Source organism: Ranitomeya variabilis, chromosome 8, assembly GCF_051348905.1.
Source record: "Ranitomeya variabilis isolate aRanVar5 chromosome 8, aRanVar5.hap1, whole genome shotgun sequence".
NCBI classification, from domain to species: domain Eukaryota; kingdom Metazoa; phylum Chordata; class Amphibia; order Anura; family Dendrobatidae; genus Ranitomeya; species Ranitomeya variabilis.
Window position 1 is genome coordinate 12018696 of NC_135239.1, and position 17838 is coordinate 12036533.

Below are 17838 nucleotides of genomic sequence, written 5' to 3' on the forward strand. Positions count from 1 at the left end.
TCCACAGATTCGGTTTTTGTAAAGTATCTATAGTAAAAGATAGAATGTTAAAAATAATAATAATAAAAAAAAAAAGGTTATACTCACCTCAGCGGCGTCCGTTCCTAATGCTGTGTGTTCAGGACCTTCCATTGACGTAGCGGTCACGTGACCGCGACGTCGTCGCAGGTCCTTCACACACACCTCGGAAGCCGCTGAGAAGGTCGGGCCGCCAGAGGGCACGCCCTTCCCTTTTGGCGCGGCCCTATCAGGAGCCTTGGCTTATCCTCACAGCACAGCTCCGCCCCTTCACCGCTGGCACTTCCTGTCTCTGCAGCTCCGTGCACAGGAGAATCGTGCGTTGGGGACACGGATAACTCTGCTCTGTGGTGCGGTAGGATTGCGACGCTATATTGGCCCGTCCCTCGGTATTATCCATACCACTGTAGGCCCCTTAGTCTTTTTTGTAGTATAGCGCTGCAGAATCTCCTTATGTCCAACTCTTCTGGAGCCTCCCTTCCTGTGCTCGTTGTAAGATAAAGTGTTCAGTAGGCCAATCATCGCCTCTCTGCCAGTCCTGCAGTCCTCCTGCCATGTCTACCCCGCGGGAAGCTTCCGGCTCTCGGGATGGGGGTGCCCCCCCTCCCCCTGAGTGGGCCGTTGCTATCTCGCAGTCGGTCTCTGATTTGACTAAGGTGTCTCAGTGCCTGGTCCAGGTGCTTGAACGTCTTCCACAGCTACCTACAGCCACCATTGCTCCGACCGTCCCCCACGGCGAGTCGGTCGCACCTGACCCTGAACCTCAGGGAGACAAATCAGCCAGCCGCTCTAGAAAGAGGACTCTTTCTGGCTCTTCGTCTAGTTCTCCGGGTCCCTCCGGCTATCTCTCAAACCCTCAAACTAAAACAAGATGAGGCTTCTCCCCAGGATTCCTCTGTCTTTTTTTAAGCGGGTAAAGCGTCTCTCGCTCCTTTCCTACCCATGATGAGTTTGAGTCTACCCTGTCTAAACACTGGGAACATCCTGAAAAGCATTTTTCGGGTAGAAAACATCTGGACGTGCTCTATCCCTTTAGCGCCGACCTTCTTTCTTTGTGGGCTGAGTCTCCCAAGGTCGATGCGCCGATCTCCCGTCCTTCTTCCAAGACGGTTCTCTCCTTACCAGATGGCGCGTCGCTTAAGGACGCATCAGACAGACAGATTGAGGCACTGGCCAAGTCAGCTTTCGAGGCAGCGGGTGCTTCCCTCTGTCCCAGCTTCGCTTCCACATGGGTGGCTAAGGCCATCTCTGCCTGGGCCAAGATTCTCCGTCGCGGCATTTTGGCTTTGGCCTCCCCTACCGAGCTGGCTGACCTCGCCGACCAGATTAACCACTCAGGAAAATACCTTCTCACTGCCTCCCTAGATGCAGCAGCCTGTTCGGCCAGGGCAAGCAGCAACAATGTCGCTATTCGCCGCATTCTTTGGCTGAAAGCATGGAATGCAGATGCTACCTCCAAAAAGTCTCTCACCAACTTAGCATTTCAAGGTTCCAGGCTTTTTGGTGCTCGTCAGGATCAAATTATCTCTGACGCGACTGGTGGCAATAGTACCCCTCTCCCCCAGTCCAAGCCAAAACGCTTCTTTAACTCAAAGGGTCCTCGGACATTTCGTCCCTTTCGGCCACTTGCAGCCTCAGATTCCTCATCGCAACAAGAGCGCCCCGCTACCACGGGCAAACACAGAAAACCCTCTTACAAGCCAGCTCCCATGTGGAGGTCCAGTGCTCCACCCCCCAGGCAGTCCGGACCTCGTTCCAACAGGTACCGTTCTAAGTGACGGGTCGCCCCCACCTGGGAGTCTTCCCAGGGTGGGAGGCAGGCTTCTTCTCTTCAAAGACACCTGGCTGTCAGTGATTAGCGACGCCTGGGTCAGAGAGATTATTACCTCCGGGTACAAGATCGAATTTTCTACCCTCCCGGAAAATCGCTTCTTTCTCTCTCGTCCCCCAAAACAACCGTCCCATTTACCCGGTTTGCTCCAAGCCGTGGCGTCTGTTTGCCGCCGGATTTGTAGTTCCCGTTCCTTCCGACGAATGGTTTTCCGGGTTCTACTCGAACCTTTTTGTAGTCCCAAAGGAGGACGGGTCTCTCCGCCCTATCCTGGATTTGAAGCTTCTGAACGGCCACGTCCGACCTCGCCACTTCAGGATGGAATCCCTGTGGTCAGTGATCGCCGCCATGGAACCCGGAGCGTTCTTCTGTCTCGACATTCAAGATGCATACCTTCATGTCCCCATCTGTGTACGGCATCAGAGATTCCTTCGATTTGCAATCGAAGACAATTCCTACCAATTCACGGCTCTCCCTTTCGGTTTAGCGTCGGCCCCCAGGGTTTTCACCAAAATCATGGCGGCGGTCATGGCCCTCCTTCGTTCCAGGGGATTCTCGTTATCCCCTACCTGGACGATCTGTTGATCAAGGGGTCCTTTCGTCTAGACTGTGCTCAGTCTCCAGGTCTCTCTTGACACCCTGACCCGTATCGGCTGGATTATCAACCGGACCAAGTCCTCCCTGATTCTGTCCCAACGACTGTCCTTCCTGGGCATGGTGTTCGACACGAACTTAGCTCGGGTCTTTCTCCCAGAGGACAAGTTCTCAGTTATCCTCAAAGCGGTCCGTCTTCTAAAACGCCCAGCTCCCCGGTCGCTTCGGTTCTGCATGGGAGCCCTGGGGAAGATGGTGGCCTCCATGGAGGCTGTTCCCTTCGCCCAGTTCCACACCCGCCCTCTCCAGCTATTCCTCCTATCCACCTGGAACAGGTCTTTGGATTCCCTGGACCGCCCCGTCCACCTTCCTCTCCAGGTTCGTCAGTCCCTAACCTGGTGGACGCTGTCCTCCTCTCTCCTGAGAGGAATATAATTTCTTCCCCTTCAATGGCAGGTCATCACCACCGATGCCAGCCTACTCGGGTGGGGAGCAGTCTTCCGACATCACACGGCTCAGGGCCGTTGGACCACCCAGGAAGCTCTTCTTCCCATCAACCTTCTGGAGATCAGGGCAATCTTCCTTGCGCTAATACACTGGCAGTCTCTTCTGACGGGTCTCCCTGTCCACATCCAGTTGGACAACGCCACGGCCGTGGCATACTTAAACCACCAGGGTGGGACTCGCAGCGGCCAAGTAATGGCAGAAGTGGCAAAGATCCTTCAGTGGGCGGAACGCCACGTTCCGGCCATATCAGCCGTTCATATCCCCGGGGTCGAAAACTGGGCAGCCGACTTCCTCAGTCGCCAGGGTCTAGCAGCGGGCGTGTGGTCCCGCAGTTTTCGACCAAATTTGCCTTCGCTGGGGTACGCCGGACGTCGACCTTATGGCGTCCCGGATGAACCACAAGGTCCCTCAGTTTGTCGCCAGATCCCGGGACCCTCTTGCCGTCGGCCATGACGCTCTGGTAATTCCATGGTCCCAGTTTCAGTTTCCCTACCTGTTTCCTACCCTCCCCTTGATTCCAAGGGTGGTAAAGAAGATCAAGGGATTCCAGTCATACTGATAGCGCCGGACTGGCCAAGGCGGCCGTGGTACGCCGAGCTCGTAAATATGCTCACCGATACTCCTTGGAGACTCCCAGATCGGCCAGACCTCCTCTCGCAGGGACCTCTCTACCACCAGAGTTCTCAGTCGCTGAGTTTAATGGCATGGCCGTTAAGGCCGCAGTCTTGAAGAACTCTGGTCTCTCTCCCCAGGTCATACAGACCATGATCAGAGCCAGAAAACCGGCGTCTTCCCGTATCTACCATAGGTACTGGAAAGCGTTCTTCTGGTGGTGTGAAACTAATGAAGTTTTTCCAATGTCCTTTTCTCTTCCGGGTCTTCTCGGTTTCCTCCAGTCTGGTCTCGATTCGGGCCTATCCCTAAGCACACTCAAGGGACAAGTGTCCGCTCTGTCGATCCTCTTCCAGAGTGACCTTTCCTCCATTCACCAGGTTAGGACATTTCTACAGGGAGTTGCGCATATCGCCCCTCCCTTCTGTCCTCCTTTGGATCCTTGGGACCTTAACCTGGTCATTGGTGCTCTTCAGGCTGCTCCCTTTGAGCCTCTTCATGACGTGCCCTTTTCCCTTTTCTCTTGGAAGGTCGCCTTCCTCATTGGCATTACATCTATCAGGAGGGTCTCCGAGTTGACAGCCCTGTCATGCCGTTCCCCCTTCCTGATTCTTCATCAGGATAAGGTCGTTCTTAGACCGGTTCCCGAATTCCTTCCCAAGGTGGTCTTGGCTTTCCACATCAACGAGGACATAGTCCTTCCATCATTTTGCCCTTCTCCGGCTCATCCTTTGAAGAAGTCCCTTCACAAGCTTGACGTGGTCAGGGCCATTCGGGTCTATCTTTCTACAACTGCTCCCTTCCATCAATCCGATTCTCTCTTTGTGGTTTCCGAGGGTCGTCGGAAGGGCCTTCAAGCGTCTAAATCCACTATCTCCTGCTGGATTCGCTCGGCAATTTCAGAATCGTACCGTCTTCATGAGGCACGTCCTCCTTCGGGGGTGCTAGCTCACTCCACCAGAGCTGTCGGAGCTTCTTGGGCTGTTCGCCACCAGGCTTCCGCCTTGCAAGTTTGCAAGGCCGCAACCTGGTCATCTTTGCACACGTTTACGAGGTTCTATCGGGTTCATACCCAAGCCTCGTCCGATGCAGGCCTTGGTAGGAAGGTACTGCATTCAGCGGTCGCACACCGGCCGACCTGAGACCTTTTCTCATTTCCTTTCTACCCACCCTTTTCCGGGACTGCTTTTGGACGTCCCATGGTTGTCCTGTGTCCCCCAATGAAGCGATAAAGAAAGAGGGATTTTTGGTACTTACCGTAAAATCTCTTTCTTGGAGCCTTCATTGGGGGACACAGCACCCTCCCTACTTGTTTGTTCTGGTACCATGTTTGGGGCCTGGAGACCCTAGTTTAGTTGGTACTTTTACTATTATGAGTTCTGTCGCTTCTCCTACTGCTTTTTGCACTAACTGAGGTACTTGGTGCCTGTCGGTGGGTGTATACTGAGAGGGAGGAGCTAAGCCTTTTCCTTTTTTTGCATAGTGTCAGCCTCCTAGCAGCAGCAGCATACACCCATAGTTGTCCTGTGTCCCCCAATGAAGGCTCCAAGAAAGAGATTTTACGGTAAGTACCAAAAATCCCCTCTTTTTTTTTTTTTTTTTTTATAAATAGAACTGAAATGCATGTAGTTAAAGCTAAACATCAATTTTTCAGTTTGGTTTCCGTTAAAACTTTGCACCATTTGGCTTTTACAGGCATCGATTCAACTTTAGTGTGGTTACTCATTTTGCAGCCAGCAATAGACAGCACAACACCGAGAATATAGAAGGCATACTAGGCAAAACTTGTAATGAAACCCAATTGCAAAAAGATTCCTAGGCAAAAAAAACCCTTTTTAATGGAAATATTTCTGTGAAAAAGTTCAAATCGGAAGTGCCGCTTGCTGTCCCATTGCGAGGCTTTCTGATTAGATGGGCTGTCGTCCTAGCAGTTGAACAAATGTATGATTGTATTGAGTTTTCATAGGGTTTTTTTTGTGACGTACTTCACAGGGGGAGAAACTATTAAAAGTATAAGTCAACAGTCTGGTGCCAGAATTGAGCTTCAGAGGAACCCTCCACCAAACTCTGACCCGAATATGAAGTTATTTACGATCCGTGGCACTCCGCAGCAGATCGACTATGCAAGGCAGCTGGTTGAAGAGAAGATCGGGGTAAGTGATGCAGAAAACCTCTTCACTTTAGCTGGTTCTTGTGATTGCACCTTTACATTGTTTTTCCATTTCGTCAGGGTCCTGTAAATCCATTAGGTCCTCCAGTTCCTCATGGCCCTCCAGGTGGCGTACCTGGACCCCATGGACCTCCAGGACCACCTGGCCCTGGTGCACCAATGGGACCCTACAACCCTCCACCATACAACCCTGGTCCCCCAGGACCAGCCCCTCAGTAAGTTTTGAGAGAACACTTCTTGCACATTATGATCCATGGATTTACTGTATATTTACTGAGGGTTATTCTGTTTTTGTTTTAGTGGTCCCCCTGCACCATACGCCCCTCAGGGCTGGGGAAATACATACCAACACTGGCAGCAGCCGGCCCCAGCAGATCCAAGTAAGTTAATCGTGTGTGGTTGCCTTCTTCCTTCTGTAAAAAGTAGCATTTGCCATGAAAATGTAAATTTAATTCAACTTTTGTATATGTAACGGGTGTGTGCATAAATCCACTAATTAACCCCATAGAGTATAAACCGCATGTGCTTCATTGCTGTGGTCATGACTTTCGGTTCCCCTATTTGGAGGGGTCATATGTGATCATAACGCTTCATTTGGCGGATCCCGGTTGTGGCTGACATGTATCTTCACATGCCTCAGCACCGTCCATTTCTGAGCATGGGTTTTAGTTTTGTTTTTTCATTACACCTTACGAGATCCCTTCAATTGCTACAGCTGGAGTCGTCTTGCTCTATAGTTTCGGTTTTAGTGCGGATCCACCTGCTCTTGGTGAATAAATAAAGGTGATCGAGAATCTTTTAGGGATCCCAGCAATGCAGGATGTTGTCTTGGGTTTTTTTTTTTTTTTCACCAAACAAAGTTGCAATAATAAATTAATATTCCAAAGTGAACATTTAATTTCAGCAGCTGCTACGTAGGGAACCTGTGTATTGTGGTACTAAAATGTACGTCCCCATCTGAGCACTGTCCTGTAGAGAAAACTATAGTATAAGCTTCTGTCAGTAGGAGAGACGAGGTATACCCAGTCCTTGGGCACCTTTAAAGGAGTTAACCACTAGTTTGTAATTGACGGATTTGTCAGGGTAGGTCATAAATATCGGATCGATTTGGGGCCAACACCCTGATTGGCTCCTATCAACTCCTACAGCGGCTGGATGTAAACGTTGTACGGAGGCAGAATAGCACAACTCCATCCTCCTGATATAAATGCACCTATTAGGTGCGATTATTTGGGGGATACATTTCATTACACACCCGTCCAGGTCCTGAATGAAGGTCAATATTTACAGGGCTGCTGAAAAAAAAATAATTGAAGTTTACACATGGCTAACAATCAAATCAACAGGACTGCTGGGAGATTTCAGCTCTAGTGCCTGAAATCCTGTAAATGCAAATTAAAGCAGCAAAGCCTCATGACATTAAAGCAGTTGTGTCTAGAAGACAACTCTTTAAAAATTAACAATATGGCTGCGGGTCCAGCTCCTTTATCTCCTGGGGACAGCCGTTGTCTGCACAGGCGCATCATACATCGGCTACATGTGCAGAATTACTAATAAATGGCCGGCCATGTAACGTGTGGACGGCTGGGTCTGCCAGAGTGGATGCTGCACTTAGTGATGGACACAGGAGGGACAGCGTGCAGGGGGGGCCCCTTTATGACAAAATTAATCAATGGGAGGGTGGCCAGTAAATAATCTTATGTAGATAGACTGCTCGTCTTCAGTACACTGTAAGAGTGTGTTTAATTTCTTAGGTAAAGCGGGAACAGACCCCAATTCTGCAGCTTGGGCAGCTTATTATGCTCACTATTACCAACAGCAAGCACCCCAACCACCTGCAGCTCCATCTGTTGGACCAGCTACAACCCAAACTAATGGACAAGGTAGCAAAACTCCTTTTAATTTTTATAATTTTTTTTATTTTATTGGCCCCTGCGTGCCCAAGGTCCTGGCCAGTCACATCAATCTCGCTTTATTTTGGCTGTCTTGAGGAATGAAGTGTGAGATTGTCACACTTTCCTGGTGAAGGCATCTTGGGGATTGCCAAAGGATCGCCCCCTTTTTAGGTGGCATGTTGACCTTTTCGCACACACCTTACATGCTTTGCATGAACTCATGTGGAAACCCTTTACCTGCTCATGTTTTGCTCAGTTTCAGTCTTCTCTTACGTTCACATGACTTACCTATCTAATGCTTTTCATTCAGTCGAGCCCCCAGGCGCACCTCAGGGTGGACAAGTGGACTACACAAAAGCTTGGGAAGAGTATTACAAAAAAATGGGTATGTGATGCCTTCGCTTACTGTCTTGGTTATGTGGATTTTTATAACTTTTATACTGGTTCATAATGATTAACTTCTTATAGAAGTTAATAATGTGCAAAATTTTTTTTTCTTCTAATTAGGTCAGCAAGCACCACCACAAGATTATTCCAAGGCATGGGAAGAATATTATAAAAAGCAAGGCAAGTGTAATGTCAGGCCTCACTTTTATTTAATTGACTCAAGGCAAATAAATGTCTCTAAAGGGAATGTGTAGCATTGGACCGGGTTCTGTGATTCGATTTTGCACCATCGCTTACATTAGTAATCTCTTACCGATGCAATTTCTTGCAATTAGCTGGCCTGGTGTGACATCGACAGGCCGACTAATAGAGGAGTTGCAGATGTCAGAAGGTAAACAATGTGCTGGGCTGCCTTGCAGCATGTACAGATTACTGATGCGGCCATTGGACTGGGTCCTGCAAATTGATCTGCATCAATCTGACCTGCACAAATCCTAGAGCATACCCACAACGTCTCCCATAGATATCATTGAGTCCTCTCTCCAGACTTCAAGCTTTTATAATACATGTGATTGCTGTAAAGCAAATGTGTGAACTGTTAACAATAGGGCAGGCAAGATGGACGGCCCAATGATGGTGCACCCCCAGAAAAAGAAAATAACTTGGATCAGTTTTTTAATGTGTAAAAATGAAAGTGTAACTGACAATAAAAAGTATCAAGTAGAATTGATTCACAGGATCTTGGTACAGTGAACACTGCGGTTGTTCAGACGGGGGTCTCTGTGAACCATCTCGTACTTGCTGTAACCTCTGGTGCCTCCTCTGATTTCAAGGTCCAGTCGGTGCAAAGTTGATGTGACATGACACACCCATGCTGTCTCTCTGGGCCTTTTAATCAGAAGAGATGCCGGTAGCTAGATGGCGATTTGCAGGGCTCCTGTCCAGCAGGTACTGATGTGGCCGCTGGATCCTAGTCTTGCAAATCAGTTTGCTGATCCCTGCTTTTCAGTGGTTGATGGAGGTTAGGTGGACCAAATTAAGTTCCTTCAAAATGAGAAAACTTTCTAAAGTTTATTAACGCTTTAGTGTGACACATTCCCTGGATTCATAGTCTAAACAAACTAGTTTATTTTCTTCATTTGTACTTTTACAATTAAGTTTTTGTTGTTGTTTTTTTATAGGACAAACGGTCCCTGCTGCAGGTGGTGCGCCACCTGCTGGTCAGGCAGACTACAGTGCTGCTTGGGCAGAGTACTACAGGCAGCAAGCAGCATATTATGCCCAGACAAGTCCACAACCAATGCCACAGCACCCTCCCGCACCACAGGTAGGAAGTTGAGTCTTGCCTTGCATCTTTTATGTTTTTGGGGAGATAATTTACCCTTGCAAAATCGTAAAGCTTTCCTGTTCAACACAATGTTTTGTGTGATCACATTTTCCCCTTTCAGGGCAAATGAAAACTTTTACAGGAAGCAGCTGACATATGTTAACCCATTTCTCCCCTAGGCTCTCTCCTGAGTTGGCTTCCTTTACCAAGGAATTTCTGGTTTAACGCTTTGTATATCTCTTATGTATTTCCTCTGCACAGGGCCAATAATGCGAAGCGGACAATACAGTATTTGCTTCATTGTGTTGGGGAAAACCTTTGTTAAATGTTTGGATGCAGACGCCTTGATGAAGATCTTAAATTTTTTTTGTTTTTGGTTTAAAAAAAAAAAATAAAAAAATTGTTTTGAAAAATGTACATAACTATCACTACTGACTGATAGGAGGCTATATTTCTGTGTAGAAATGGAAACTTGGTTTGTTTTTAGTAAATTAGTGTAGATGTACACATTCCAGCAAATGTATTTGCAATTATTATGTGGTCGATGCTTTGTGATACAAATGTACTTTTTTCAATGTATACTTTCACTTTTAAATGCCTGTTTTGTGCTTTACAATAAATAATATGAAACCTCCTGTGTCGGTAAGTTGGATATGTGAGTATTTAAATGAAGACCTGTTTTTGTTTTAATCAATACTTTACAAGATCAAATTGCATAGAAACCGAAATGATTTTTTTCATATATACATATAAATATTTGAAAATCGTTGTTTTCAGGTTTTTTTTTTTTTATTTTCTTTGACATTTATTTTTCTTAGAAAGTTGTACTGTTATGACTTGTAGACCAGATAACGTGTTCTGCCTGCATGTATATATCTTTATAGCAGACAGGTTTCGCTGCATTATTTGACCACTGTTCAGACCTGTAAAGTTGTCTTCTCTTCATACCAGTTTACGTTTTTATTACTTTAATTTTTTGTTTTGTTTTTCATAAATTGACTTATTTACTTACTGACTGTGTGCTGTTTTATTATTTTTCGATATGTAGTAACCAGTTTTATATAGTTTTTCCGTATTAAATAGAAAGCATTGCTGGGATCCGCCTGCATCTTTTATGGCTTCTTCCCCTATTTCACGGTTCAGTCGCAGGTCTGTCTTTATCTAATTGCAATGTAGAACTAAGGGCTAGAGCAAATGTGTTTTCCTTTATTGTAACCTGCATCACTGTGTCCATACGGCTAGTCCAGGACTTCATTTACACACCATTGCTAGTTCAGTGTTTGATTTTTCTTTGGTCCAGAATCATTTAGCCCTTTTTATCTAAATTGCTCTGTAGTGGTAAGAGCAGAGTCGTGCTTCCTCTATACGCACTGTAAGTATTACACGTAATGTTCTGTACTGATTTCTATACAGTGCTGTATATTACATGCCATTACTTTGTGGCTTTCTCCTTTATCGTAGGTAAGTATTTTACTGGTGGATTTAGCTACAGAAGTGTAATATGTAATTTTAAACTCTGTGCACACTCCATTCGAGCCCTATAGTCGATGTATAAGGTTGGATAAGCGCACGGCATAGCCATCAATCATATCCAGAGTTCTCCCTGACAGAGACCAACATGGTGTCCTGCTGGCATGTCTGAATTATTACTGTAAATGCTGAATTTTTCTTCAGGTGCCGGCACTTGGATTGTTGCATTTTTCTGGTGCGTTTCCCTTTCTTAAAACAGATTTATTTTTTACACTTGCATTTTTTTTCCTGCCTTCGCCTAAAAATACCAAGGAAGGAAAAAACGCAACAAACACTGCACTGATCAACAGCTGCTTTAAAGGTAACTTGTCATCACTGAATGACTGTTCAAATGAAGCACAGTCGCTTTAAATACCCCTTCCACCTGCTTGTTTTCCATCCATCTCCACATTTCTCTGGCTTTATGAAGCCTGAGATGTCAATCAAAAAGGGGGGTGGCGATAAAGAGAAAACAACCAGGTGGTAAGGTGTATTTAAATATTTGGCCGCCCCATAATGCACCAAGCGCCTGTACTTGGTTTGAACAATGATTCTATGCTGACAGTCATTTTAAAATGGAATCTGTGATGTAGTGGCTGAGACCCTGATTCCACTGGTGTCACTTACTGGGCTGTGTGTTGCCGTTTCAATAAAATCCGTGTATTACTACAGGACTAGTCTCGTGCCACATAGTCCTCCTGTTCTGTATAACTCTGCCCACATCACTGATTGGCAGCTTTCTGTCAGTGTACTGAAAAAGCTGCCAATCACTGATGTGGGCGGGATTATACACAGAAAGCTGCCAATCAGATGTGGGCGGGATTATACTCAAAGCTGCCAGTCTGGTGTGGGCGGGATTAAACACATAGCTGCCAATCAGTGATGTGGGCAGGATAATACACAAAGCTGTCAATCTGGTGTGGGCGGGATAATACACAAAGCTGTCAATCTGGTGTGGGCGGAGTTACACAGCTCAACATTCCGAGCTTTGCAACATCTGCATCTTCGAAAACTGATTCTAAGGCTACTTTCACACATCATGTTTTCGCCGTCAGGCTAAATCCGGCGAATTTTCAAAAAACCGGATCAGGCGAATGTTGCCGCCGGATCAGGTTTTTTTCCCATAGACTTGTATTAGTGCCGGATTGCACCGGATGACATTGCGTTTCGTCCGGTTTTCGCCGGATCCGGCAAATCTGCCTCTTCAGGTTTCTTGAAAAAACGTCCATTGCAACGTTTTTGTCTCCGGCGAAAAAGCCTGAAGCACTGGATGTGGCGCTTCTGGCTGTTTGCTACAATGAAAGCCTATGGGAGCCGGAAGGTGACGGATCCGGCAAAAGGCGGATCCAGCGGCCTGATCCGTTTTTTTAAACAGAGCATGCTCAAAAAATTTTTTTTTATCCAATAATCTAGATATGCTAGCCGGATCCGTCCAAAAAACGGATCCATCGCATCAGTTTTTCAAAATCTGCGCCGGATCCAGTTTTTCCAACAATCGCCGGATTTAGCCTGACACTGAAAACCTGATGTGTGAAAGTAGCCTAAGTGATACACCGCTGGAATCAGGGTCTCTGTCCCTGCATCATGCTTCTGTCAAATTTTATAACTAAAACCTACTGACAGATTCCCTTTAAATGCACAGTGGGTATTAGTCTTCATCAGGTCACATCCACTATGCTTTAACTGTTAAATGTAGCTTAAAAAAAAAAAAAAAAGCAGTGAAAAAACCGTGGTGTTCTCTGCATGGAGACATGGCTTATGAGAGTCGCAGACTGCACTTTCCTGTGGAGACGTACCAATAGCTTTCTTTTATCATTGCATTGATGTGTGCAGAGCCTTATATTGGGGGCTTGAACGCAGTCTGCACAGGGCTGTACTGGGAAACCATAAGTTGAGCTGCACAATGCCCTTGGCATCATTTCTATTAGTCCATTGCCTTTTTATTTCTGTCTGACAAATGAACTCGTAATATGAAGAACAGTAATGAGTTTATGTAGGCAATGTACTATTTTTTTTTTTATTTTACCTGCCATTGATTTCTCCACTTCTGTTTATGAAACAGGTGGGGGCGCTGAATGACCTTTATTCTGCATGACGTTTTGTCTTGTTGTAAAGTCACCAGTTTATTGCTGTATCGTTCAGATTTAACTCTTATATGACCTTTTACAATCGGAGGCTGTCTAATTCATTTCAGGTCTTATTAAAAAAAAAATCTATATAGTTGGAAAGAGTTGAAATATTAATACATCAGTGCCTTCCCTGATCTTCCACCTTAGGTTCTGCTGCACAATGTGTCAGGTAAGCACAACCTAAGGACGCAAACTTGCATTATCATGTTGTCCCTTATTTTACGGTTTGTGCTTTTTTCTATGCCAAAATCTGCACCAACAAAAAATGAAATCTATATTGTCTTTGGACTGTATGTGATGTATGTTAGGGAGGTGTTCTTTTCTTTCCTTCATGCTGTAGTAAGGGCACGTAATGTTTTCCTGCTCGCTCTTTATACGCTTGTGCCGCTGTTAGAACGTATATGATGGCAGACATTGTCCATGGATTTCTTGTTGTCTTTCTTTTTTTTAAAGATCATTTGTTTCATAACTTCTGAAACAAAATGTGCTGATTTTATTCTCTCAAAGTCCTGCATAACTTGTACAATTTAAAGAACCGTTTCAAAATCCTGCCTTCGTTTTCACACACAGTGCTGAAGATGCTGCAAATGGTAGCTCTTAATATCAGGTCCTGAGGTAGTTCCCACCCATAAGGAGGAATCCTTTCTGTGTATGCCATTGGTGAGCCGATGAGCATGGACCTAGAAGGGCTCATGTAGAAGGTAACACCATAATAATGCATTATATAGTGCAGACTGTTTTTCTTTTACTGATCACTGTTGATGCTTTTTCAACTGATATATTTTTTTTTTGCCCTCAGTTATCTTATTTATGTAGTTAAAGTGAGCCTGATTTTTATCTGAGACGTATACCTGGGTATATAGGACTGTCGTAACATTTCCTGAAGTGCTCTGATTATATTGCTGTCATTGAGGGGGGACAAGTCGTTTAGCCTGACTGCTTTACTTGTTATATATTTAATTTTTTTTTTTAATTTCCAATATTCTGCAACATGAGTGCTCTTATGATTTTCTGTTACTTTAATATTTAGTTCCAGACGTGAAAAATAGGACTGTAATATTGAACAAAAAAAAATGCATTGTGTGCACAAACTTATATAGACTGGTATGAAGCTATAATGGCATCTGTACACGACCAGACCATAAGAACAGTAGCACTGATAAATGACATGATCTTTATGGAATTGATGGAAGTAGAGCAGTGATTGTTAATGTTTGACTCCATAACAAAATTGACATTGAAGAGGATCTCTGACCAGTTTTTCGTGTTGAACTGGACCCACTATGTCAGAGGTGTCAAACTGCATTCCTCGAGGGCCGCCAACAGGTCATGTTTTCAGGATTTCCTTGTATTGCACAGGTGATAATTTAATCACCTGCACAGAATGATTCCAGCACCTTGTGGAATGCTAAGGAAATCCTGAAAACATGACCTGTTGGCGGCCCTCGAGGAATGCAGTTTGACACCTCTGCACTATGTAATGGTAGCTTCAGAGCGGAATAAAAAGATTTATTTTCCACCTCTCCGTTGTGGAGATATTGGAAATCAAAAAATTGGTACCTAGTGTGTTAACTATAGATAATTCCAAGGTGGGTATTATAGGACCGCTTTAATTGGGGACGTGTATTTCTGCCTCCTGTATGACATCGACCAATCATAAGCCGGTAGCAACATAGAGGTGCAGAAGGAACTGCACATGAATATGGCGTATACAAACTATAGTTAATGTTTCCACCCTGCTATGCTGTGTAATTTTTCTTCAGTGCTTATTTAGGCTGCACACTCCAGATTGCAGGACCTTGTGACATCACAGGTCCTTTTGCACGTCTATGTTGCTGCCTGCTTATGATTGGTCAGTGTCATACAGGAGGCAGAAAAGGGAAAAGTAACACCCGCTGAAGTTAACTCATTAGGTGCATGGATGGGTATTTGCTGCAAAGGAGGCCAAAGTACAACAAGAAAAGTATTTTTCCTTTCTTAAACCATTATTACATTTTGTGTCCAGTTCGAAATGAAATATTTGGTGAAAGGTACTTATTAAAAAAAAAAAAAAAAAAAAGTCATGCTGCTGCTGCTATAAGCCATAAACCGGCTCTATGCCACTATGGTCTTTTCAGTTCCCTTTCAGTCACTTAGTCTTGCATGGAGAGGGCTGATTCCCCCTACAAGACTTCACATCTGATGGTAATGGCTCCACAGTTTTGTAGGTGAACCAACGGTTTTCTTGCAAGATAACGTGATTATGCAGGAATGCTGCAGCATCTCTACTGGGTGTAAAGCTTTAATTCATGGGTTACATAGAAGTGCATTATAATTATTAACCATGCCCTCCGTTACCTGGTGAATTTAATCCATGGGCCATTAAGAGGCTTTCAAGAAAGGTCTGAGTCTGACATTTGTGCGTTCATAGCGGTGATCTATCACTATGATGGGTGAGTTTGTGCCCACACTGATCCGAAGAAGCACAGATGTCAGTCTGCGGCCCCCTCACTGGTTTTGCCCTGGTCAATACTGTGCAAGGAAATCTTAAAGGTGAAGTGGCACAAAATCAGTGCGGTCTCAGGGTGGACCTCGATCAGGCACAAATCCCAGTGATGTGAACACACCACGTCCTAATATTTCATAAGTGCAGAACTTGCAGTTTTTATAGGGAGAAATGATTGTATATAGACTGTACAAAAGCCGCCATTCCCTCAGACTGCTTCAATAATGAGCTCAGTCTGCAAGTAAATTAGAAGTAAGGTCTTTAGCTCTTTACCAGATGACACTGAGCCTTTTGATTAGTGCTTATGTTTAGTGCTCATTAGAAATCAGCATATTGATCTTCAGAGCCCTGGTCCAGCAGTCTGGTCAGGATTCAGTGGCGGCTGGCCGGAGCCCTGTGACCCGCCTGTTACCTGGCACCACGTCATTGTTGCACCAGACTGGATCCGCGATGCCATCAGGTTGTAGGCGGTTTGCAGGACTCCCGTTCAGCAGCCGCTTGGTCAGGTCCTACCACTTTATTATATTAGGAAGCGGCGATGAGCAGCTTGGCTGCATTCTCCTCTGGCAGTAGTTATCCTTGCAAGGTCATTAACGGTTTCCTCTTAATTCCTACCTGCTGCTTTTTTCTTTTTTGGACCGTGGGTTTTAGTGTTTTTCTTTTAAGTATTTTAAGTCTGGCAAATCAAAGTCCGACTCTAGATTTTCCTTCAGTTCTTTATGTAACCCGAGAGCTTCCTATTAATACAGACATCCATATTGAAGAAAAAGTAATGCGGCCTTGTTCCCTTATCGCAGATACTGTAGATGTCGGTGTTTATCCAACTGACCCCCCCCTCACTAATTAGAACCGTACTTAATCTATCATGATACCCTATGCTCTTAGAAATGGCTCAGAATGGCAGGGACGGGTCTTTTGCAGCTGTATGCCCGAGGACTCGTTCAGGATTGCACTTAAAACAAGTGTATAGTAATTATTAATGAGGCCTAATTACCATTATAATCTCTAGCAGAAAACAAATTGTGCTCTGTCAAAGGGGTTGTCCAGGATCAGAAAAAAAACATGGCTCCTTTCCTCCATAAACAGCACCACAGGCAGTTTGGTACTGCAGCTCAGTCCTGTAGTACCATCCCATGCACAGGAGTGGCGCTGTATCTGCAGGAAATGACCGTGTTTTGCTGTAAACCCCTTTACTGAGGGTTTATTGGCCATTTTCTGTGACATTTCAGCTTTAGTTGTTTTTCTAATGATGGCTCCTGGATACTTTGATTATGAGTTGTAGATGAGCCAGACCTGCACCATCTCTTACTGCTGTGTCTGTCACATTGGTTTATCCCCGATACTGTACATCGGTTGTGGTAAGCAGTTTCCTATCTGTTGCTGTAATTTACTAACCCGGTAATGTATTTTTAGTTTTTGCTGTGACTTGCTAACAACTCTTAGTACAAGTACGATTTCACTGCGGGTATCTCGCCATTGATCAATGTGCTGTCACATAAACCTGTCATTCACGTGAGATGCATTTCTGACATTGCACAGTGTTCCCCCCCCCCCCCCTTATCCATGCATAAAGAAGACCGATGCCAGTGTCTTGTAAAAAATCCAGTGTCGTAGTCAGCCGTCGTATAGATGGAGGTAAATCACACGGCTCAATGTTTTATCCTGTAAAGTCTGATAATACAAGGTGTAATGTCTGGCCTGACTGTACTGCCTCATTTCAGAATTTTGCTTTAGTCTTTTCCATAAATCGCTTTGTGTTTTGGGTATATATCTATATTATTCTTTGGAGGATTTTCCAGATATGGCATTGTTTCCTGTGATACCTGGGGTCTCGTCTAGTACTTCGATCACACTAGCAAAATTGCATGACGTCAGACTTGGGTCACATTATGGAAAGGTGCGGATGACCATGAGCAAGCTCGCTAGCGGGATTGGGCTACCAGAAAAAAATGAAATAAAATATATATAACTATATTCTAGAACCCAAACACAGGAACCAATGAACTATCTAATATTGTAAATGCTGGCTTTATTTTACCACTGTTTGGTACCATGTGGCTCCTAATCTTTCACTCTTCCCACAGTCACTATTGGTTTCTGCAGTATGTAGACTTACATCTTGTTAAAGGGATTGCTCAGAGCAGTCACCTCACCCAGCATGATGTAGTGTACATGTGGGGGGTACACCCTGCTGTTCGGACCCCCACAATTGTGGTCAGATAGACACATCACTGAATGTTCTGAACAATCCCTTTATAATTTTTTTTTTTTTTTTTTTTTGTAGAAAAAGTTTGAGCTTTTTTATTTTTATTTTCTCTAGTCTCCAGACTGACCATATTTGTAGGGCTGTATTGGGGCACTTGTGGGGTATATG

General features: G+C 45.0%; 1 protein-coding gene across 9 annotated transcripts in view; it reads left to right on the forward strand.

Moving 5' to 3' along the window:
- FUBP1 (far upstream element binding protein 1) overlaps window positions 1-17743 on the forward strand; it is a 28578-nt gene extending 10835 nt beyond the window's left edge. For 2 of the 9 annotated variants that reach the window (XM_077277202.1, XM_077277200.1), the window contains exons 14-21: window positions 5555-5715; window positions 5793-5947; window positions 6033-6112; window positions 7487-7615; window positions 7938-8012; window positions 8135-8194; window positions 9196-9341; window positions 9603-17743. In XM_077277202.1, the coding sequence (XP_077133317.1) occupies window positions 5555-5715; window positions 5793-5947; window positions 6033-6112; window positions 7487-7615; window positions 7938-8012; window positions 8135-8194; window positions 9196-9341; window positions 9603-9611 (815 nt within the window). In that variant the 3' untranslated portion in view covers window positions 9612-17743. Of the gene's footprint in view, window positions 1-5554; window positions 5716-5792; window positions 5948-6032; window positions 6113-7486; window positions 7616-7937; window positions 8013-8134; window positions 8195-9195; window positions 9342-9520 lie in introns of all 9 variants that reach the window. The other 7 variants (XM_077277206.1, XM_077277204.1, XR_013218514.1 and 4 more) reach the window with 6 other exon arrangements.
- The last annotated feature ends 95 nt before the right edge of the window (window positions 17744-17838 follow it).